Source organism: Lampris incognitus, chromosome 1 (assembly GCF_029633865.1).
Source record: "Lampris incognitus isolate fLamInc1 chromosome 1, fLamInc1.hap2, whole genome shotgun sequence".
Classification (NCBI taxonomy): domain Eukaryota; kingdom Metazoa; phylum Chordata; class Actinopteri; order Lampriformes; family Lampridae; genus Lampris; species Lampris incognitus.
The window spans coordinates 66,233,004-66,257,189 of NC_079211.1; the positions used below are offsets into that span (position 1 = coordinate 66,233,004).

At 44.0% G+C, this 24,186-nt stretch overlaps 1 protein-coding gene and 1 long non-coding RNA gene across 2 annotated transcripts in view; one reads left to right on the forward strand and one right to left on the reverse strand.

Moving 5' to 3' along the window:
• The first annotated feature begins 190 nt into the window (after window positions 1-190).
• Window positions 191-2,000, forward strand: LOC130113758 (uncharacterized). Its single transcript, XR_008810356.1, has 3 exons — window positions 191-231; window positions 1,663-1,730; window positions 1,948-2,000. It is a non-coding gene; the product is annotated as an uncharacterized LOC130113758 (long non-coding RNA).
• Window positions 2,001-21,983: 19,983 nt separating this feature from the next.
• LOC130115692 (noelin-like) overlaps window positions 21,984-24,186 on the reverse strand; it is a 60,738-nt gene continuing 58,535 nt past the window's right edge. Inside the window, exon 6 of the mRNA XM_056283475.1 lies at window positions 21,984-24,004. Coding sequence (XP_056139450.1) covers window positions 23,342-24,004 — 663 coding nt within the window. The 3' untranslated portion in view covers window positions 21,984-23,341. The remainder of the gene's footprint in view (window positions 24,005-24,186) is intronic.

Sequence of the window (24,186 nt, forward strand, 5' to 3'; positions counted from 1 at the left end):
GTCTTATCTTCGTGTCTCTGTTTCCTCCCAAGACTCTCCCTCCGCGATTTCCACGGCTCCCCGCGTCTCCCTCGTCCCCAGCGACCTTCACGTTTCTCCCCGGACCTCTCCTGCGATCTCCCCCCTTGTCCCTCTATCTGGACCCCTCCTTTCGGACTCGACTTCCCGGATCTCGGTCCTGGATTTTCTCGGACAACCCCTCTTGGATCACGGACTGGACTTTCTCGCCAGGTGCACGCACATTTTTTCAACACCTCCTGGTCATTTACATACCGCACCACACATTGGCTAAAAACACTCACACATAGTTATTCACGCAAACCACGGGACACCACACATAGTTTATTCACACATCCCACTAACAGAACGCCTTTTTTCACCATACATTTCCCTCCCACAATAAAACCCCCCTTGGTAGCTTTTGAAGTCATCTCGTGTCTGTCTTGGGTTTCGCCACACGGGTCAGGTTCTGGTGCGCGAGCTTAACAGTTCCATTGATTCTGTTTTGCGTGAGGTGCCTCCCTTCGCTTCCATCTGCTAGAAAGCAACATCACATTGTCTAAAAGTTTGTGTATATAAACTAGCCTATACCAAGAGGGTAACGAACCCGCCACTAAGTTTGTATAATCCGCCAAACCGAAAAACTGCCTTTCAAAAAGACAAAAGTGGATCCACCACCAGGCACAGTGCAACGCTGAGGAACAACAGCTTTGCCAATCGTGTAGCCTAAATGTGTTGTCAAAACGCGTAGCCTAAATGTGTTGTTGAAACGCAGCCGTTTGGCAAACCCCATGTGTTTTTGGCTGAAGTGTTGGAAGTGGTCTTGAGGGAAATGTGCGCTGCATATGTGGCTGCTGTTCCTGACAACACCACCGCGGCTCACCAGACACGTGGTCCACTGTTTCTCCACCAGTGGGGGAATAAAAGAATGACACGTTGTCACCGATAGATGTGCACCCGGGGACAGCACAGAGAGGCATGACGGGGAGCGGGAGATAGATAGAAAAGGTTAGTAAGACTCGGACTCATCACTGTTTTTCAAGCAACAAGCGAGACAGTGTTGGGGGTGGGACAACTGTCGTGAATTTGTTCATGATTGGTTGGATTTATGACGTCATAAACTGTGACCATAACCCCGCCCATTTCAACCCTACTGAAACAAGCATTACAAAATCAAAAATGACAATATTACGGATTCGGATTTAAACGAATTTCTAATACTTCGAGATGCTTATTATGTACATAGGACCCTCAATTACGTAATTAGAAGGACATTGTGGATCTGGGTTGCCAGGGGCTTTAAATTCTAGAAGACCACATTCTGTTAACAAAACCATTTGGCATCTCTTTCACCCATTGGCCGAGCTACCGCTTCATTTTTCAATGAAATCTTTCTTAATTAATCACTAAAAGCTTCAGCACTTCACTTCGAAGTGGCCAGAGACCACACAGGAGTACAAGCGGACCAGTGTGTGGTTGTTTGTTGCATAGTCTGGTATGATTGAGGTGTTCTCATCTCTCAAAACATACCATGGTGATGTTGAATGCCATTCAGTGTTCAAACAGACTATGTGTGAAAGCTGTTGGACATTCGTAATTTCACCTCTCCATTTGGTCACCACAACTCCACGCTTTACTAATGTATGCTTTTGCTATTTTCAGAGTGCTCCTATCACAGTGCGCTGGAGGTTTTCCCTATCAGGAGTTTGAGCACTACCAGAGTGAGAAAGGTTAGAAAGACATAAGATAAGATGCAAGACCTTTAAATTATATTATCCTCGCTGTGACACTACACAGCATTGTTAATGCGAACTATTGGGCTTTTTAAGCGTAGACATAGCATGTTTTGTATCAATTCTGGAAATAATTAATCATACACCAACATTGCACCAATGTTCCTTACTCAATTGGTAACTCATTCTTTATTTTTCTCTCTCCCCTCAATAGGGCAAAGCAGAGATTTTTGTGGACTGGCAGCCCTGCCCAGTATTGTATGTACCCAGTATTTTTTTTGAAACCGTTATCACCTGGACTTGTCAGAGTAGGAGGAAGGAATGCAGCACTCAACTTAAACATCACACTCAGACTCAGGGCTGTACAAAGATGTTCCACCAAGTCTGTGGTGGTGCCAACAAGAGCAGGAATTAGCCTGTTAAGTTACAAAACAAGCAGGACAGTACTGAATTTGACACAACACACAAATGATACCACATTGATATTATCTGTTGTTATTATTATTATTGATATTATTTTGTTTGTTTTCAGTGGAGAGGAATGGCCCCCTTCCTGGCAGCCGAAAGAGAACATCGAGATGACTCGAATAAATGAATGAAAATGAGACATTGGACTTTGAGTTCCTCCTTGCTTTCGCTATTATGAATAGTGTGTTTGTTGTGGATAGGTGGTATTTTTTCAACATGGTAACTGGTGCCATCAAGAGAAGGCGGACAAAATGCAACAATTGAATCTGAAAAGCTATATATTTATTCTGTCAGTGTACGTTGCACATAAACAGATGTCGAAGGGATAGATAGGTAGAATGACCCAAAAAACATCATTTAGTAAAGCCTATATGTCAGTACAGGGATTGTGTTCTACACAATACCTGCACTCTTCATATGTCAACAAAGGTGAGGAAACTATTTGTAACCGGTAGTAGATCTGATCAAATAAAACAAATAGTGTTGCCTGAGCCAATATGACCAAGCAAAGAATGTACATTTTGTTGGTCAATTTCAAATTTCGCAGTAACTATAATGGTTATAAGTAACTATAATGGTTTCAAGAGATACTATTTGGAAGTGGAAACAATGAACCCTAACCCAAGAAGACGGATTGGATGACACGACTACAATGCATGAACAGCGTCGACGAATTCAGAGAAGGCGGAAGTATTATCTGACAACTGGACGAAACATCACATTTGCAGAGGCCTATCATTTCCAAATCATTGACCACTTGACTTTTTCAATAATTCTAATACACAATTTCAAGCGACATTATATTTTAAATTATAACAATAATTACTATTTAGAAAGAACTTACAGGACCATGGAGAGACAATCAAGGTACAGCCCCGACACATATGGAGGTAAATGTGCCATCACATGCAGTTGTGAAGTGATCTGCCCTTGAAAGGGATGAGTTGCTTAGCCGAAGGTTCACCTGCGTTCTACCAAAGCCACGTGACCGGAAGTTGCTTTCAACTTCTCTAACTCTCAGTTAAGGTGCCCAAATCTCACTCCCCTTCACGTAAGTGGTTGTAGCTACGGCTGTGGCGGTGCTGGAGACATGAGCCAATATACTTCTATATACGCCAGAGTCTCCTGAACACGGAGAGACCAACCCCAAGTCGATCGGCGCTTTCTCGGCCGAGCTATAGCTTATTTTCCGCACCTACTCCCACACCGGCAAATGCCTCCATTTTGCGTCTTGCCTACCCAGGCTAGGTGGTTAGGGGTAGGTGCAGAAAAGTGACCATAACTCGGTCGATAAAGCATCGACTTGGGGTTGGTTTCTATGTGTTCAGGGGACTCATGCGTATAAAAACATGTCGGGCTCATGTCTCTATCACCCCCACAACCGGAGCTACAACCGCTTATGTGAAGGGGAGTGAGATTCTGTCGGGGAGTGGGATTTGGGCACAACACCGGCGCTCAGGGCGTAGGCTACCCGGACATGAGCACCCTTCTCCGGTTACAGAGGGCGCCGATGATCGGTACCTCTCGCGGCACCTTACCGCCGTGGGCTGCATAGCTACATGTCAAATTGTCGCTGGTGACACACATTACATAGATAGATTGACAGACAGCTATATTGATAGACAGCTAAATAGATATTTTAATGACCCCCGCTATAGCAAAGAACAGTGAAGATCCGCAGCAGCCTGCTAGCCCGTTGAAGCTCGGTGTAGCCTATCTTATAAGGCATGCTTCGTCAAGAGACTTCAGTGTGTTTCTGTCATTAGGATACTGTATGTCACAATGACATGCATATAATCTAAATATTGAGCAAGCAACCTCAAAGAGGTTCTTTCATTAGAGACCAAACATATGTTTGTAGGTGAAGAGGTTATAAGTTATAAGCCTTCTATCTTCAGTATGCTGGTGTCCAAGTGTTCCTCCATCCATCCGTCCACTCATCCATCCATCCATCCATCCATCCTCTATGGGGTTTTCATTGTTTACTTCACCTTTTGACCTCAGCAAGATAAGGGTTGTGGCTATGGCTTAGTTGTGTCTGTGTGGGTGACAGGACAGTGGAGGGTCTGGGTGGAAGTTTTGCTATCAATCAATAGGCAAGAACTGACGAGACTTCCACTGAGAACACCACTGAGTTGTAATGCAGCAAATGTTTATTATCGATAGATTAGTGACAATGTGTTCCCTGGGAAGGAGACTCTGAGGCCATATCTCTGGAAGGCAGCGTGTTAGACACATAAGCCCAGACTCAAGATAAGCAGAATCGCTGGCTCCATTGAATATGTTATTTGTAGTATTTCATGCAAGATTACATACACTGTACTCCAATAACACCATGTGAGAGGCAAATTAAAATTGAAGTCTATGGGGGGGGTGTAACTTCAAAACACTGTTTCTCTGAAATACAGCACACTCCAGAACTAAGTCTAACATATATGTTTAGATATATGTTAGATCTTTCCAAAATGTGTTTGGTTGTGTTCTACAACAAAAAATTCCAACCCTGTGACTTGACAGTTCAACCTGCCATGGAACTTATGGCCTTATAGACCATGCATGGTTTTTGGCTAGGGTTTGGAAATTGAGCTTCCTTTATGCTAGAGCCAAACCAAAGATATCTTCAGAAAGGCCTTTGCTTCCAGAAGAAAGCCTGCAAATATGAAAGATTTGAGTTGACCCTAGGCTCAGATATTGACCTTTGAACACTGACCAGAGGTCACATTTGAAAACGCATATGTTATGCTCGCGCACCAGAACCTGACCCGTGTGGCGAAACCCAAGACAGACAGACACGAGATGACTTCTAAGTCTACAAAGGGGGGTTTTATTGTGGGAGGGAAATGTATGGTGAAAAAAGGCGTTCTGTTAGTGGGATGTGTGAATAAACTATGTGTGGTGTCCCGTGGTTTGCGTGAATAACTATGTGTGAGTGTTTTTAGCCAATGTGTGGTGCGGTATGTAAATGACCAGGAGGTGTTGAAAAAATGTGCGTGCACCTGGCGAGAAAGTCCAGTCCGTGATCCAAGAGGGGTTGTCCGAGAAAGTCCAGGTCCGAGATCCGGGAAGTCGAGTCCGAAAGGAGGGGTCCAGATAGAGGGACAAGGGGGGAGATCGCAGGAGAGGTCCGGGGAGAAACGTGAAGGTCGCTGGGGACGAGGGAGACGCGGGGAGCCGTGGAAATCGCGGAGGGAGAGTCTTGGGAGGAAACAGAGACACGAAGATAAGACACTGGGGAATAAACAGAAAGCAAGGAACGCTGGAGGGCTTATCAGAACTTCACCGCAGGGTTCAGTACGTCGAAGCACTGAGAGACATTCTGGGAGGCTTCTTGTAGGAGGCTGCCTGATTGCCACAGGTGTGCCTGATGGATGATGGCAAACACCTAGTGCAGTGCAGCGCTCGTCTCCTCAGAGCGCGAGCCGAGCGCTCGGATGTTTCCGGCACGTCCGAGCTGGGGGAGTGGCTTGAACGTGATGTAAACTCACACAGCGCAATTACGTTGTATATATTGGTAGAAATAACATATCTTGAGATTCCCACCTAAAATAGATTTATAACTTAGAAGATAATGCTATGTTTTATTAATAAACTACATCACCCATAAGAATGTCAATACAAACATGCAACATGGCGCCCATATTTGTAGTTCAGTGAGATGCTGAGCAGGGTTACGGTATATTAGGGTTACAATCTGAATGAATTATCATTTCACTCTATACGTTTCTAAGATCAGAAGGTGCATTACTGTCCACAGAATGTGGGACTGTTTCAACATTAGAAGCCCTCTGAGTGACGTTAAAAGCATAAAACATGCAGAACTATGTGAACAATTCTGGCCAATTGGCTTTCCTCCACGTGAGGTGCCAGAACGCCGCGAACAATCTCAGCCAATCAGTAGTGTTGACCTTCCAAGCCTCGCGCGTGTTGCTAAGCAACATCGTTCTGCGTAATGCGGGATTGTCTATTGATTCATATCTTCTGCGTAGGCCCACTCAACATTCTTTGTCACCTACGTCATTTCATGTTTTTAAGTAGCCTACACAGGAATGGAAACGCTCATTCACGTCGTCAAAGGCAACGTCTTCATAATAATATCTAAGTAAACATTATGCACTGAACAGCGTATTATAATTATAATATCTTCATTTCGTTAACTACATTTCCAAATGACTGGGAGGTGTAACTTATGCATCCTCCAGCTAGCTTATATCACAGCCTTAACTTTAATCAATTTTATCCCCTAATAAATCGTAAAAACTGTTCCACTACTGCTAAAATCATATTTATATGTATATGGGATATATAGCCTATATCCCATCCCTTGGTCCTTTTTGTGTGGAGTTTGCAGGTTTTCCCCGTGCTTGTGTGGGTTACCGCCGGGTTCTCCGGTTTTCTCCTGCCATTAAAGACATGCATGCTAGGGTGCAATTCAGCATGCAACACATCACAGAATTTCTCCAAGAGGATTAATAAAGGGTTCTTCTTCTTCTTCTTCTATTTTCAAACTTAATGTTGCCAATTACATATATCACATATATCAGTGACAATCAAACAAGGAAATGATAACAATCGGTAGGACCTGAGTGAGAAACAAGTAAGGTAAGCATGGTAAGCTCTACACCCTTTAAATAGATTTTCTCTGTTTATAACCACAGGGCACAATATTGTAGGAAAAAAATCAAATAAAAAAGTGATCACAGTATTTTCAATATCTTTATTTCACAATTAACAGGCACATACAGGTGTTACCAGCTCACTCTGCGTGGTGTATGGTCATTGAGCAGTCTGGAGACCGATGTACTGCATCCACCATTTATTGAGCCCATCTGCGTAGAGTAATCACAGAGCAAAAAGATTTGATCGCAGGACTCTTTCCCAGCTTAGCATTATTGGCCAGCTAGCTTCAGCTTCAACAACATAAATCGTCGTCGTCACTCTCATTGCTTAAACTATTCGTAAAAAAATGACATTTTCACTACACAGTCATACCTATAATACACATGGCAATTTAGAGATATTTAAATCAAACATTATGGACATTCAAACATTCTAGCTTCTCATAAAAAGGATGTACATAGAGCTCCTGGCATTACTAACCTCTGCCCACAACAGCCAGACCCGGGAAAGAGACAGAGACCTAAGAGTTCACGACCCCGCCAATGTCCCAGCTCATAGCCCATCAGTAATCAGGATATTAAATGTGGCCAATCAATAATCAGGATATTAAAATAAAGTAAATAAATCAATAAAATGAAAAATTAAACAAGACAGGCGATCACAGAAACAGAAAAACAAATAAACAATAGCAAATTAGACATAAAAATCTAGTGAAACATACAAACAAAATGAATCCTGTTACACAGGCAAACAACCATGCATACCCCAGGAGGATACCTAATAATAATATTAATAACTCAAGATTTCTATAGCGCCTTTCAAAAAACCCAAGGTCGCTTTACAGGGTCAGGTAAGGGGTCGGGAGGGGCAGTGGGGGGCAGCAGCAAAAAAGGGGAAAATTAACCTAACTAAACTAAACTAACTAATGGGGAAAAGCCTTGGTAAAAAGGTGTGTTTTGAGGGCTGTTTTAAAAGTGTCCAGGGTTGGGGCGCCATGGATGTCAGGAGGGAGAGAGTTCCAGAGGGTAGGGGCCGCCACACTGAAGGCTCTGTCACCAAAAGTCTGCAGCTTAGTATGGGTGTGGAGAACAGACCCAGGTCAGAGGACCGTAGGTTCAGGGATGGAGTGTACTGGTGGAGGAGGTCAGACAAGTATTGGGGGGCGAGGGCATGGAGGGATTTGTAGGTGAGTAGGAGGAGTTTGTAGGAGATACGGCTCTTGACTGGGAGCCAGTGGAGATGGATGAGGGTGGGGGATGATGTGCTGCCAGGGCTACCTAGGTTGCCTCCTCTTCAGCCTCCTCCTCACTCTCTTCCGAACTGCTAGGTTCACTTTCCTCTTCATCATCCAAGCCTCCAAGGAGAGATGCATGTGGCCCCAAAGCAGCCTGGTAGTGGTGTAGGACCAACCGCAAACTACCTTCCACTTCCGAAAGTCTTCGAATAAGAAGACATCGTAGTCCTTCACTTCCCTCTGCTGACATTCAAAACAAGACAATACACAAACCTATAGTAAGGATTCTGATAGTATGTAACATCTAATCAAATGCCTGCTGATTTTGTGTTGTAAAAGTTTTTTTGGTGGGATGGCAGTAACATGAGTGGAAAACAGTTTTTTTTTCAACATACCCTCACTTATAATCTTGGTCCTGAGAGCCGAGGCCAGGTTTCGCAATGAAGTGCAGTGTTGGGCCATCTCCAAAACCAGGATGCTCCTCTCCTCTTGCAGGCGTGTGGTCAGCATCTGCTGGTCATGCACTCGTCTCTTGGTGCTGATGTTCACTGATGATCCTGTAAGTTATACAAAAGATCCCCTATTGACTTGCTAAATGTCACTTTATGATGCATGATCAGGGCATAGTTCCGTAACTTATATTCTATATAATTATACCCTGGGTCTCAAAACACACACATTTGAGCATCTCAAAAGGCACGTACCACTGCTGTGCACCTCCCATGGCCATATGTGTGACACAGTGTCCAGCCAGCGACCTCTCGACCACTGCCACATTGATCTGCATCTCTGACACCAGCCTGTTGTATTCGGCAATCTGTTCGAAGAGACGCCGCTTGTCTTTCGCCAAATTTTTGCGCAGGCGGTGACGAAGCTTGTTGCTGTCTAACAAGACAAAAGTAGCACAAAAACAACTGACAATGTAGTGAATGGGTAAGTGATCATGTACATGTATTGTCCATTACATATGATACAAATAAATACTTGAAATTTTACCATACCATTTTGACTGTAGAGGCTCTGTTTTCTGTGGTGAAGGCTCAGACGAAGCCCCTCAATGGACTGTTGTTGCAGGGATCGTTGATCACTGGTAGCATCTGTTGTCTCTACAGAATTGGGAAATAGTAAAGGAATACCAGATATAGATATTTAATCTAACAAAATCATTTAATCGCACACCTACTTCACAGTTTGTATATGTATTGCACTACTTTTTCAGCATTCAATAACAGCTACTTCTGAAAGTACAGATATAAATGCAAAAAAAGGACAAAAAGAGATGGGAGAGATATGATTTCCTGTCATCCTTACCCCCAGCCCATTCCTGAACATCCATAACCCACTGCAGTGCCATCTCCTCTGAGCAATGGACCTCTTCTCTGAGCTCTAGAAGTCTAGCTGTCTCCTTCACAGCTCTTTGACAAGTCTGAAGGCAGAAATATTTTCAGCGTCAATTTCAAGTCAGGTACAGTCACCCAAATCTGCTTCACGCATGTGGGTTTAACCAGATACACAAACACATAATGATACAACAAACATGAATACAGGACATACCTTCACATATCTTGTGGAGAGGGCCTTGTGGAGATTGTCTCCCTTGTGCCTGTTCCATTCCATTGCATGGACAGTCAGCATGTCCACACAGGCTGTTGGAAGTAGAGGATGTCATTATGGACCGCAAATTATAGAACAATTTGAGAATATGACACACTTCAGGATAGATACAATGCCACTTTTTTAACAGAAAATTAGAAAACGAAGTGAGAGTGAGTACAGTAAGGTACAGTTGAAGAGAGTAGAGTTGAGATGAGTAGGGATTGGGTGCTGGAAAAGTGCTGAAAGTGACCAACCTGCTTTAGACATATATTTTGTTGTCAGAGCACAACGGGAGAGGTAGCTGTTCACCTGCTCAACCTCTTTACCAGCCGTTGTGCCCGCTCCCTCCTGATTCCTGCCACTCCATTTAAGCTGTTAAAGGAGACAATGAATGTAGTCAGGAAGCTGGATTGATCAAAAGTACCAGTGGCCCTGCCTTTGATCACGAAACACCCGGAGAACCCTGCCCCTGCCAATGACAATGGACTGAACACTGATATTAGCAGCAGTCCATGAAAATTGACATGGAATCTTGAGCTGAATCTCAATATTGTTTCTTTATAAAACAATACATAATAAATTGAAAAAATGAAAATATACCTCACACTTTGTGGCATGAGCCCTGGCATGCATGATGCTGAGGAATGGCCTCATCTGCAAGAGCCCCTGGAGTGGTGGAAGGGCAGCCACTACCTTTTGGAGGTATGGCCAGAACTTGCAGGTGACATCCATGGCAAAGAATTTGACATTTGCTGTGGCCTGAATTTCTCTCTGGAGATACAGAGGGTAGGCAAAAATTTCACCCCGGTACATATTTAGGCCTTTCAAGAGGTAGCCATGGCGACACACGGCTACCTCAATGCCCTCCTCATCGAGTTTACTGGCCCTCTGTGAGGTTTCCCTGGCTGCTGCCCACTGCAAAGCACCGCATGTTGCTTTGCCTTGCGTCTGTGAGAACAGTGCATTAACAGAAACATTTGAAACACAGGTACTACAGCATCATTAACATTCCTTTCACTTAATACCCATTGGTATCGGGAGTAGCTGAATAGCCCACTAGTATGTGGTGAGTACATACAGTAACAACATGATTAATGGATACTTGGCTGGTGTAAGACTTATGCTTTTCACTGCAGTCCTAATGGTGTCAACAAAAGCTGACACCTTACTGTCCTTGGCAAGAAACAGCCCTTCAAAAAATGCAGTGTTTTCGAAGCTAATGAAAAAAAACAACCATAACATCAGTAAACCATTCCCGTTGTCCTAAAGACCAAATTCAACAAAAAGACCACAACCAAAAGACACACCCGCTGGATCGTTTAAAGCGGTAAAGCTTCCGGTTTCCATCAGCTGCACAGCCACCATTTCTGGGGTACAGGCGGGGCAGGTGAACGGGGTCGCACAGCAGAGCTGGTCCTCCTCAAACAAGCAATAGCTGAACTCCAGGAAGCTCTGCTGAAGCGCATCCCCATTGATTTGCCCTGACTGAAGTGTACATAATTATGAACGTATGAGTATTGTCTATTTAACAATATAATAATAATTATGAAGACATTTGTTCTATTACACTTACTCTTCCAGCACGCCGAGTGCGATGTTCCAGCAACTTTGCAAAAGCTTGCCTGGAAAAGCCAGGTGAAATGACCTTCAGGTCTTGGAATGAGTGGAAGAGGTCAATAGTGTACAGGGTCTGGGAATGTGAAGAGGCTGGCCAGTAACCACTCTTGATTAGATCTTTAAGATCCGGGGTCCAGCGTTGCATGCAGATATTGCACACATGAACAGGCATGTGCAAGTCGAACCGTCCTGGTGATATATTTAAACAATTTAGACAATGGCATGTCATTATGCTAACAGATATGAAGTATAAAAGGACAACTCTTTACCGTTTATGGTGATAAGGATGACTTCTCTGCCTGGATACATAGTGACATCAGCAACTTCACATGAGCATAGCTGTGGTGCGCGCACTGTGGGTAAAATGGAAGCTGACAGAAAATAAAATAGAAACATGTTATTTGCATAACAGACAGAATAGAAACATGTATATTTTAATGTCATACACTCTCACAGAAATAACTACCGATCAAAAATTTGAGAACATAAAATAATGCCTTAGTAGTGAGTGAGTAAAAACACATAGAATATGTACCTTGCTTGTGTGAGATGTAGTGTCCGGTTTCCCCTTTAGTATAGCATGTGGATGGTGGGATGGCCTTGAGGAAGCCATCCACCATGCTGTCTCTGTTGTGGAGTGGCCATCTTTTATGGTGCAACACATCACAGGCCTCACACAACCACTCCTCGGGAAGGCAGTCTCTGCACCTACGCAAAGAAAAACAGATAATTATTTCATAAGCAAATAAGACGTGCCATATATTTTCAACTTTGCATTTGGTTGGAATAATTGGAGTAAGATTGAGCCATGTCTTTTTGTTAGGACATGTCCTTCCGTATTTATTCAGCCTATGATAACAGTGTGTAAACCAAACTATTTACAAAAACTGAAGAGAGCTGCAGACATCTGACTCCAGCCTTATAACAGCAGCCTGATGGCAGAAAGAGCACAACTCCTGGCCAACAGCCTCAGTTGCCAGTAGATATTGCAGGTGGTCTGGCCGAGCTTCCTTCCACTGTTCTTGGGCTGTCAGCTGACGCAAGGACCAAGACGAGGAGCTTTGCAGAGGCACAGCAGGCACATCAGTACGGAATGACCCAGAAGTCATTGACAGCCTCTCCATGTTTCGGTCTATGAAGGAAATGCAAAAGCATGTTGAATATGTTAAAGGTGCAATAGAGAACTTGTAATCTCTACTTCCATTTGAGTGCTCAAAAGCCATAAAGGGTCGTTGAAAATTGAACAATACCATGCCTGTATATGAATAATTACGTCTGATCAGTTGCAAATTACTAAACATCTAAACTAAGGATTACTTGGATCAACAGGGTGAATGACAAAATTTGTATCTATAGATGCAGTATTACAGACCAAGTGAAACATGTCTATGGTGCAATGAATGAATGGTGGCAGGGTGCTTTACTGAGATATAACCCCAAATAGTATAGCGTCCTATACCATGGCCAATTGATACCCTGTGTGGCATCTTTAAGATTTCAGGATGATGCGATCTATGTGGACAATCTTACCAAATTCTTCTTGAGCAAACGCTCTTGGCTGGGAATTCCCTGCAGTAGTCGTGGCCTGGGAGTCCTCCGTACCAGGGCATGTGACTGTAAAACAAGACATGCAAGAATAGAAAGAGATTAGGAGAACCCTAACATGTTTTGAAGGTTAAGGCAAAATAGCAACAATCTATTCACATGTTCATTACACTACAAATGACGACGCTCAACAACAGCTTGACAACACTGTTAGTCCCATCCTTGGCGTTGATTGGCTAATCATTAGAACCCGCAGGGTTTCCCACACATAGTAAATACTTTGCAGGCTGCCCAAGTATATTCATGGCTGCCAACGTATCGAAAAGTATCAAATCTAGCAATAGCAGAGTCTGATCATACCCCACCCCTGCTACCGCCACAAGTATATTTCAATCATGAGGGAAACACTGATCCTGTGATCACTTTGTAGTCAGGGAAGCAGTGACATGAATGATTAGTTACATAGTAAATCAATGAGACTTAATGAATTTCAAATTTGTTTAGGAGTTACCAGCAGTTGAGGCTCGACGCTGTCCTCCACATCTCCCTCTTGGCTTGCCTCGTCCTGCATGGTCCCTTTTTATCAGCTGAGTGACCTTTCTTTGCGCATTCTGTGTGTGACAATTCTTGTAAGACTGAAATTTAAAAATAATGATGAAGGTACTGTTTTGAAACTGAAAATGTAAATCCACACATATCGCTATTAAAACACTAACCCTGGCTTCAGTTGGGACAGCATCGTGCTTCACATGGAGTGCTATGCCCCTCCCCTCCTGGTAGGCCTCGTCCAGTAAGTGCTCATCCACGTCTTAAGCATAATCAATTTCATGCCTCAGAGCAAGTGCAATGCGCCTCCCCTCCTGATAGGCCTGGTCCAACATGTCTCCAGTCAAGACAGCTTCATTGTTGAAAGCGTGTCCAATGCGCATTCCATAAGTGTGGTCGCGGATGTGGTCCAAGTTGGAAGCCATGGATGAAATAGACAAGAGCGTGAGAGACGGATAGCAAGAGTGTGAGAGACTGACAGACAGACAAGAGAGTGAGAGACTGACAGAAAAGAGAGTGAGAGACTGAGAGATAGACAGGAGTATGAAAGAGAAGGATGGATGGGTGGGCGGAAGGACAGACAGACAGAATGACAGAGGTTGGCTCTATTGCCACATACAGTAATACTCATCCAATGTTGTCTTTTTTTGGAGGTTAGAGAAACCCTCATCTTCTCCGACCGGTCGAGCTACAGTATACCGGTGATCCGAGTTGGCTAATGCAGCTATGAGCTAGCAACTCGTGGCAAAACATGGGCTCATGTCATGCTATTGCTATTACAAGCTATAAGGACTGTTAGTCAACTAGGTTAGCAAGTCAGTTACACGAAATTGTGGTGTTAGCCAGAAAAAGTCATTTGTGAGGCTCTCCATTCTCCAAAAAATAGCAACCCCCTTCCCCACTTTGCAACGCATTAGCTCTGCGGACTATGCTAGCTAGCTAACGTGCTTGCTAGCACGCTAGCTAGCTGACATTATCAGCGATCTAATTCCACTCTCATTAACTATTTGGACCAAACGTTTAGGCCATACTTTGACAAACAAAGGAGTAACATGGCAGAAACGTGTGTATTGTAGCCAAAACGCTCTCAACCAGAACTGCACATGCTACTATATGCGTAAGATAAAGCCTGATGGATATGTCTTCAACTTACCAGAGAAAAGGTCGACGTCGCAATGAGCGCAGCGCCGTTGTCCACGTGGGACATTGTGATTGGCGCACGAAGGTGTAGTTCCAATAACAACGTGTCCGTCCTTCATTGTTACCTTGGTCGCTCGATCCCTTCCTAAAGATACTGCTTATTTTTATTATTATTATTATTATTATTATTATTGTTATTATTACAGTGCACGTTTTGTGTTGCCGTTCTAGAATGCAGTAGATGTGCGCACACAAGTCTATACGGTACCTTTTAACTACTATGTAAAATGTGGGCTACCTGCAATTCAACCTGTCAAATTAAATAAATAAACAGTTTACAACATTAAGTAAGAATTCACATTATATCAATAATGCACAGACCGCCCGCTCGTCCCCACTATTCGCGAAATAACGTCATTCACGTACTGACGGCTACCATTAACCACCGTTTCTCCGTAACATTACTCGGTTGGACCAAATAAACGTAAGTTTTGCATGTTGTCATGTCTTCCTGAATGACAAAATACAATCCATCCATCTATTTTATTTTATTTCCTCCAAATAAAACATGTGTTTGTTTCCACCGGAAAACTATAGCCGGACAACGTAAACCGGGAACCAGGAAGTCGACGCCCGTTATAGTGATACGTTCTTTTCGTATATAGTCACGAAATGTATTTGATTAAATTCGTATGTATTTAACGAAAACGTGTGAGACTCTGTTGAACTGGTAGGATTAAGTGGAAAAAAAAACTAGGAAAAAAAAGGAAACAAGGGCAGTAAACTGCCCCCGATAGATATGGAGGGTGCGATCTACCAGATAATAAGGAAATATGGTGAAGACTCGGTAAAACATGTTTTAGCCTGGATACAGGATCATGAGGTTCCTGTTGAAGGAACTTTGAGCAAGAATAAACTAATGAAAGTCCGACAGTCCATGGAAAAGGGAAAAGCGAAGGTCTTAGAAAGGGAAAAGATTCTTACAAAATGGTTAGAGTATGTGGCAGAGCAAGAAATAATTTTGGAAATGTGGGAGAAAGAGTGTGAAAGTAGGGAAAGAAAAAAAAAGTACAGAGGACTATGACACGAAACCATTGGTACCAAACCGCACCTTGACTGACCCTGACTGGCTTTTGTGTTTGATATGACTTGTCTGTGTATGTGTTCATAGTTTGTTCCGTGGTGTTTTTCCGTCTGGCCATTTTGTGGTGTTTAGAAGTTGCAAGTGCTTGCGGGTGGCTTAAATGAGGATATAAAAGCTGGGGGAGGTTTTGTTTTGGCTTTTCCAAACCTTTTGTTTTCCTGACAATTGGGGGGTGAGAGGGGTTTTTCAGAGACCACCTCGTTTAGCATCCTTATCAGACCCAACCCGGCTTTTGTTCCTGTTTGATTGGCAACTGGCTTTAGAAAGTCACCAACCTGAAGCATTGATTATTTAAATCCTTTCAAGAAATCTATTTCTTTTCTTTTTGAGGTACCTCATATAAAATGGAATATATCCATTCGGTTTTTGTTTTTTGTTTTTTGTTTTTGTTGCATTGAAAAAGTTTTTGTGGTGTATTTTTCACTTTAAGTTGATCCTGTCCTCACTTCTTTTAGGATTCCCCTAAACCGAAGGATACCCTGTCCCTGTTTCATTTTCTGAACTATTAAGCAAAGCTCTGTTATGTCCAACGCCACAGTTGCAATATTTGTAATTTTACCTATTCTGTTTTTCTTTCTGTTACTGAGATTTTTTTTTTTTTAAGAATAACTGGTGGGAACCAACTGCCTACCCACTTCACACCTTGGGGGGATGGGGGGTTGCCTTGAGAGTAACAGGGACAGTGTAAACCACAGTTATGTTGTTTTAAGCTGTTGTTGTTTTTCTTTCCATTAGAAGACACCCATTGGTTCATTTGTTTTTATGTTGACTTTCCTCTGTGCTAAATTGAACTTGTTTTGTTTTTCAACACTAAGGTGTGAATTTTATGATGTTGTTTTTAAAGAGGGTATTCATTTCTTTGACAATTTCTTGGGTGGAGGACGATTACATTTTATTTAAATATGAATGAAACCTACTGAGTCATGTGTTTTAAATGTCTATTGTTATTTTTTACCATGAGTTTGAGCCTCCTCATAAGACTCATTTTTGGTTTGATTTATTTGGTTTTGGCTGGGTACATCAATTTCTTTGTATTGTTAAGTGAGCGTTTCTTTCCTTTGAAACCCCCTCCCTCTTTTTGGGGCCTTGAAAAGGGGCTTCTTGTTGTTTCATTTAGTTAAGGTGGGGGGCATTTGTTTTTTGTCTTCAAACAGCTCATTGTTTCAATGGTTTACAAGATACCTCATGGTTTTATTAATTTAAGTTTGTTTGGACGTTCAGGATCTGGGACAGCTATCTTTATCATCCCTCATCTGTTTTAGTTTTAAAGAGAATTTATTTAAGATAAGTACAACATTACAGACTTCGGAACATTTGTGGACAGCTTGGATGAAATGAAAGTCAGATTCATTTCACTGCATGAAAGTGTTTGTGGTTTACTAACAACTAACATACAAACTGATCATGTCATAATTTCATTTTTGTTCTTCATGGTTAAATGAGTTGACACAATGTGTTCTGTTCTTGTGTAAAACGAGGGGTAGTGGGAATGAGGAATTGAAATCTAGAATGGTTGTGAGCCTTCTTCTGTACAGATTTCTTTGATTTTTTTACTTCATAAGAAGCAGACGGATACGAATTTAGATCATAGCGGAAGTATCTGAAGAACACTGAATCAAGTTGACTACGAATCTTCAGAATCCTGGAATGACAGTGTTTTCAGTGTTGTGCAGTTTCTCTCTGAAAGTTTTTCCCTCCAGATATTGTCACCACCTGCTCCTCCCCCTCCTCCAGACGAGCTGGGTAACACCCCCACTCCCGTGGTACCGGGTCCAGGGCCCCGGGGTATGCTCCACGGGAAGACAACCTCCCGGCTGGACAGAACAAAGAGCAACCCGCCACATAACGCGGCTGTAGGAGCTGTGTCTGTGTGAGGGTGGTCTCCAAGGTGTCCCGGTCAGCTTCCGGGTGAGAGAGGAGGTGAGGGTGGTCTGCTCCTGGCTCAGCCAATCCTCCAACATGAAGACTCTCTGGTTGTCTAGATGAGACTAGCACCAGCTTCCTAGCTCTGGAGACCATAGGTTTGGGTTTGGCTTTGAGAGTCTGAAATCGCCTTGCCTCTGTGGAGTCTGTAACCAGTGACAACTTTGAACGTTTAACTGCAGCTGAGTCCACCATCAAAATGCTCCGAACCCAAAACCTGTCTCTGCAGGACCGAATCGACGACCTCGAGAACTGATCTCAGAGGGCCAATCTCCATGTACTGAACATTCCTGAAGGCGGTGCGGCCGGTAAAGATCCGGTGCAGTTCATGTCGGAGATGCTGATGCAGATAATGGGTCCTGATGTCTTTTACTCGCCGAGTCATAGCAGCATCACTTTTCCTGGGTGTCCTGCTACTCCTCACCTGCTGCATCGTGCCCATAGTTCGGCGTGTGATACGCAGCCTCATTGCTACTCAGCTCGTGTATTATCACCTCCTTGCCCAACAGGACGGGGACCTTGTTTCGTCTCCCTCCTCTCCACCACTGCTGTTCCCCTCTTTCCCATCCCCCCACAAGGACTTCGGTTCTGAATCTTCCTACGCCTCCTCCGATGACAGTGACTCCCCCGTTTGAATGATACTTTTTATTATTGTGTGTGCGTGATATGTGTGCTGATTTCCATTATTTCCATGTTACCTATTGCTCTCATTGTTCAATAATGAACAAAAGGGGGGAATTGTGGAGTACAAAATGTACTCCATATGCACTCCGTATGTACTCTGTAGTTTTCCACTTCTCTGTGTGTATGAAACTTCTCACTCACTGCAGACACACATACCAACTGTTATCATGCTTGCCTCCGATGGGGCCACATACCAACTGTTATCATGCTTGCCTCCCCGTTGCCGCATCCCAGGAACTGCCCGGTGCAGCAAAGACAGGTGCAACGAACCCACAGACACACACCGGACACAGAACATGATTAACGTAGATGTTTTCCTGCATTCCTTTGTAAGACAATACCTTGGTTAATGCAAGGAACATAGGGTATGACGCGACGGACTGCTCTATAAAAAAACCCTACCTCCAGCTCAAGTTAGAGCATATCCTCACAGATTGACTTCTGTGACTATATGACTCTCCATCTGCAGATGCATTAAAGATTTTCTGTTTGCTCCAATATTTGTCCGATGAGTATTCTTCCCAGAGGTTGCTGGGGAAAGAGCCCATTAAAAGGATAAGAAAAATCCACAACACGCCGCATCTGGAAGGCTGCCCGTACCACTCTGGTTAAATCTGTGGAGCGGTCCCAGCGCGGCGCCAACCGGCGTCGGGCCCCGGCCTACCGTCCGTGACGGCGGGTCTGGCTGCTGGCCAGGGACCTGCCCCTCCAAACACCCTCCCGGAAGCTCGCACCCCGCTATGTAATAACTATAACAGTCTGAATAACAAATAACCTAGCTCCTTCATATCTTTCCGAACTCCTTCATATCCACACGCCCTCCCGCACTCTCAGATCCTCTTCTGCTCTCTCACTCACTACACCATCAGCCCGCTTGACTACCATGGAGTCTAGAGCCTTCAGTCGTTCTGCCCTCCACCTCTGGAACCCTTCCCACAAGACATTCACAACGTTGACTATTTCAACCTTCGAATCCCATGTCAAAACGTACCTTTTCAGTCTGATCCACGCTTCATTGAGTTTTGTGCAGACGATGATTTTATACTTATCTGTTGTGTTAACTTTTTTATTGTCTACCCTGCTGTGTTTTGATTTTATGCTGTCTGATACAGTACTGCTTATTTTTACTGTGCTCTGTAAGGTGTCCTTAAGTGCTCTGAAAGGCGCCCACAAATAAGATATATTATTATTATTACGTGGGGCCTTACCCCATCGAACGCATCATCAACCCCTCTGCGGTACGTCTCACTCTGCCGCCATCTCTGAATGTCCATCTGGTATTCCAAGTCTCGATGCTCAAGCCTGTGTCCTCCAGTTCCGTGTCTCCCCCTGTCTCTTAGCTCCTCCACCTCCTCGTGTCCCTGAAGGGCGGTGACCCAGTCTGGCTGGTCAAGCAGCTGCTTGCTGTCCGTCGTAGGGAGCGGGGTGTCCAGTATCTGGTTGACTGAGAGGGTTACGGCCCTGAGGACTGGATCTGGGTTCCCCCTTCCTACCTGGCCGACCCTATCCTGCTGTACGACTTCTATTGTGCCCACCTTGATGCTCATGGGCGGTCGCCCGGTGTCTCCCGTCGGGAGGGGGATACTGTTGTGGTTCAGCCCCCTGCTCGGCCCTCTGGCTCCACCTTGAGGTCACGAAGCACATCTCCATCTATCTCTGAAACACCAGGCACGTCTGCGCGCACTCTTAGAGCGTCGCGTAGACACAATCAACAACAACGCACCTGTCTACAATCTTCAACCACCACACTTGCGAGTGATCAGCTCAGCACCAATCCACAAGACCTCAGCCAACCCATTGTGTCATCGCCAGAACGTGCCTAAGCGACGGTCGCTAACGTTGTCTAGCCTACCTAGTTTACTCGTGCCTTCTAGTCTAATTGTCAACCCATGTTTTCCTTCGTGTTTCCGTCGTGTCTTCTGGTGCCCTGTTTAATCCTTTTTCCCCTGTCTCCTCAAGAACCCCTCGAGCTCTGCCCTCTCTCACGGACCCTAACTTCTCACATGGAACTCCCAGTTTTCGTTTTGGACCTCTAAAGGACTCACTCTTCTCTCTTGAATCACGGACCACGGACACCTTTGCCTGCACGCACATTTCATTAGACACGCTATTTACATACTTCACCACATGTAAATACTTACACATATCCTGGACACACAGCCCGCTGGTCATCATACATAGTTTAGACACGTATCCCACAAACAAGACCAACAACGTATCATACACAGTACATTTTATTCTTGTGTTTTTCTTTGTTTGATTTTGTTTATAAATCCACCCTACTGGCTGCCTCGGAACTGCCTCTTTTGGTTCCCCTCCAGCCGTTGCCATAACATGACATCTATCTTTGGTGATGGACAATCATGTTAGCTATCCCAATAGCCTCCACTTTTCCCCTTCCTCCTCTCTACACCTCCCATACTACCACTCCTGTCCTCCAGGTGACTTCCACATAGCAGATTAACAACGCAGTGAGACGGAGGAAAGGAGCAGTGTGTGACACACTCAATGTGATGACTATATGAACAATGAATGTTAAGAGGGGGTCCAGTGCTGGGCTGGTGTCCGGGCCCTGGAGGGCCGCTCCTATCCCCAAACTCTACCGGACTGATGGGAAAACTTAACCCACCAACTCTTATAGAATAATGTCATAACTGGTCTATTAAAAGCACCATGGTAACTGTCAGGATTGTGCAGCTCCACATTGGCCCCGGGTGCTAGCTTAACTGGACAGAAGCATGGCTCTTAATGACAGTCGAGAAAAAGACATATGGAGGAAAGTGTCCTCCAGGGAAACCTTTTTTTTTTCTCTTTAATGCTACTACTGGTCTACCACAAATAGTTGGAAAAATAAATAATAGTTGTTGGTTTCCAACACAGTTGTAGGAAAAGTAATATAGCTAGATAGGCTTATTTGTGATAGAGCATATCCTGCCAGGTGGCTAAAGTTAGCTGATAAACCTGCACCAGTTATTCTCTGGTTGAGCAGATATTTATAAATGCATGCTTATGACGTTCATTATCTTTGCCTCTGTCAGTTTGACCAGATCCATTTGTTTAGATGTGCTGGTTCAGATCTGCTGGTTTAGATTTGCTGGATAAGATCTATTGTTTTAGATCTGTTGTTTTAGATCTGTTGGTTTAGATCTGTTGGTTTAGGTCTGTTGGTTTAGATCTGTCATTTTAGATCTGTTAGTTTAGATATTCTGGTTTAGATGTGTTGGTTTAGATCTGCTGTTTCAGATCTGTTGGTTGAGATCTGCTGGGTTAGATCTGTTGGTTTAGATCTATTGGTTTAGATCTGTTGGTGTAGATCTGTTTGATTACATCTGTTGGCTTAGAACTGCTGGTTTAGGTCTATTGTTTTAGATCTTGTTGGTTTAGATATGTTGGATTAGATCTGTTGGCTTAGAGCTGCTGGTTTAGGTCTGTTATTTTAGATCTGTTGGTTTAGACCTGCTGGTTTAGATCTGCTGGTTTAGATCTGCTGGTTTAGGTCTGTTGTTTTAGATCTTGTTGGATTAGATCTGCTCGTTTAGATCTGCTGGTTTAGATGGTGTACAGTGGTGCCTGCCTTGTACACTTCGAGCCAGAGTAGGGAGTTTAATTCGGGTACAGGATGTCAGTATAAATCTTGTTAACGCCTCTCTGAAGATGTGAAGACAGAGAAGATGGTGCATACAGTTCGGATATAAAGGCAAAGGCAGTTTGAGCATACTTGTACATGTGAGGTTTCTGGGTTAGTGGAGATATTATGTCCAACTTAAAGGAGTGCACCCAGACTTAATTGAAGACCAGAGCTCACGCTATGGGTTGGACTTCAGAGAACATTTTATTGACTCTATTTGAATGTTGTAATATTTTGGAGAACTTTGTATTAAATTAAACAGTAAAAGGTTATGCACAACATCCATCGACCCATCCATTCATCCATCCACCCGTTATCCAAACTGCTTATCCTGCTCTCAGGGTCGTGGGGATGCTGGAGCCTATCCCAGCAGCCATTGGGCGGCAGGCGGGGAGACACCCTGGACAGGCCACCAGGCCATCACAGGGCCTACACACACACACACACACACGCACGCACGCACGCACGCACGCACGCACGCACGCACGCACGCACGCACGCACGCACGCACGCACGCACACACACACACACACACACACACACACACACACACACACACACAGACTTAGGGACAATTTAGTACGGCCGATTCACCTGACCTACATGTCTTTGGACTGTGGGATTAAACCGGAGCACCCGGAGGAAACCCACACAGACACGGGGAGAACATGCAAAGTCCACACAGAGGATGACCCGGGACGACCCCCAAGGATGGACTACCCCGGGGCTCGAACCCAGGACCTTCTTGCTGTGAGGCGACCGTGCTAACCAGTTCCACCATGCCACCCAGGATGCCATGATAACGCTACTAAATGTTCTGTACCGCCAATTTGAGGGGTCAAATGCTCATGCCAGGCTGTTGTTTATAGAGTCCTCCTCAGACTTCAACACGGTCCAACCGCATCTGTTAGCAGAAACATCTTTTAAACTGGATCTTCGTCTAGTGGGCTGGATACTGGACTTCTTGACTGATAGGTCCCAGTGTGTGAGGGTTATGCAGATTCTCTTAAGCATAATATAAAATAGCACAACGTTTTTCTTTTCTTCAGAGGTCAGATACAGGGCCTGTTATCCCGTCATGTGTCAAACTATAGTGTCATGAAGTTCTGTGAAGACATTTCTCATTCCAAGTGTAGCATGCTGGCTCTCAGGTGCTGGTATCACAATCAGTCCACTAAATGTTTCTAAACTATTACCATTTTCTTTGCTGGAGACATGCAATTTTGTGTTCTAGCTTTCAACTTGTTATAAATTCATTTTCAGCATTGTCCTTTCATTTCATGAAATATGTTTTTGTTGCTATGATTGTGTCTCCAATTTTGTATTACATTTCACGAGTAGACTTTATTGCAAATCTGTCAATATCATTTGAGGATTGGGGTGACTTTCTGAGTAGAAGCAGTAATGGTCTGCAGAATTTGGTGTCTGGCTCGTGTAAAAAAAGAGTTGCTATCTAAAGGTGGAGGTCACTGTATTATATGAAAGAGCGTCACGTTATAAAGGACTTGGTGGCCATTGTTCCAGGCATACAGGGCTCGTTCACGTGGGTTATAGTCAAGCATTGACAGGTGGCTGTATTTATTGGTCAGAGGGATGTCTATGTACTCGTAGGTGGAGGAGTTGGTAGAATAGGCGTAGTACACCTTGGTTCCACCAGAGTACCCGTTGGTAATGTACAACACTCCACAGATCATGAACGCCTCACCAGCACTGCGTTTGGGGTGGTTGGTGGTCCAACTACGAATTATCTGCAAAGTGCTGGGATTTAATTTGCTGATGACGATATTCCCTGCATTCTGATTGGTTGCATACACAGCCCAGAGCCCACCTTCGTCCACCATAAGGTCGATGTCGGAGTGCCCCCCCCACGAGTAATGGTACATGTTGTTGTATCCAGCAAAGTCCAGCTGACGAGAGCGACCAATCAGGGAGCTGCTGAAGTCAAACTTAATGATGGTGTGACTCTGGAACTTGTTGAAGTACAGGGAACCATTGTAGACCACCTGACCCGTGCCGGACCAGGGGTGAGGGAGGCGATGGGATGTGAAGTTGTCTGATGTCATGAAGTCATACATCGACTGGTATTCCCTAACAAAGCGGTTGTTATGGTAACCATCCATATACCACACCTAAACGGAAGGGAAGCAGGAAAGATGTAATTACTATAATGTGAAATGCTTTGGAAATGTTTGTAGAAAAATAATTTTACTGTGGATTTAATATACTATATGATGACTTTACTTTCTAAAGTCTTTCTAAAGGTTGACGGTTCAGTGAATCATATTGCAAAAACATTTCAAATATTTTTTGT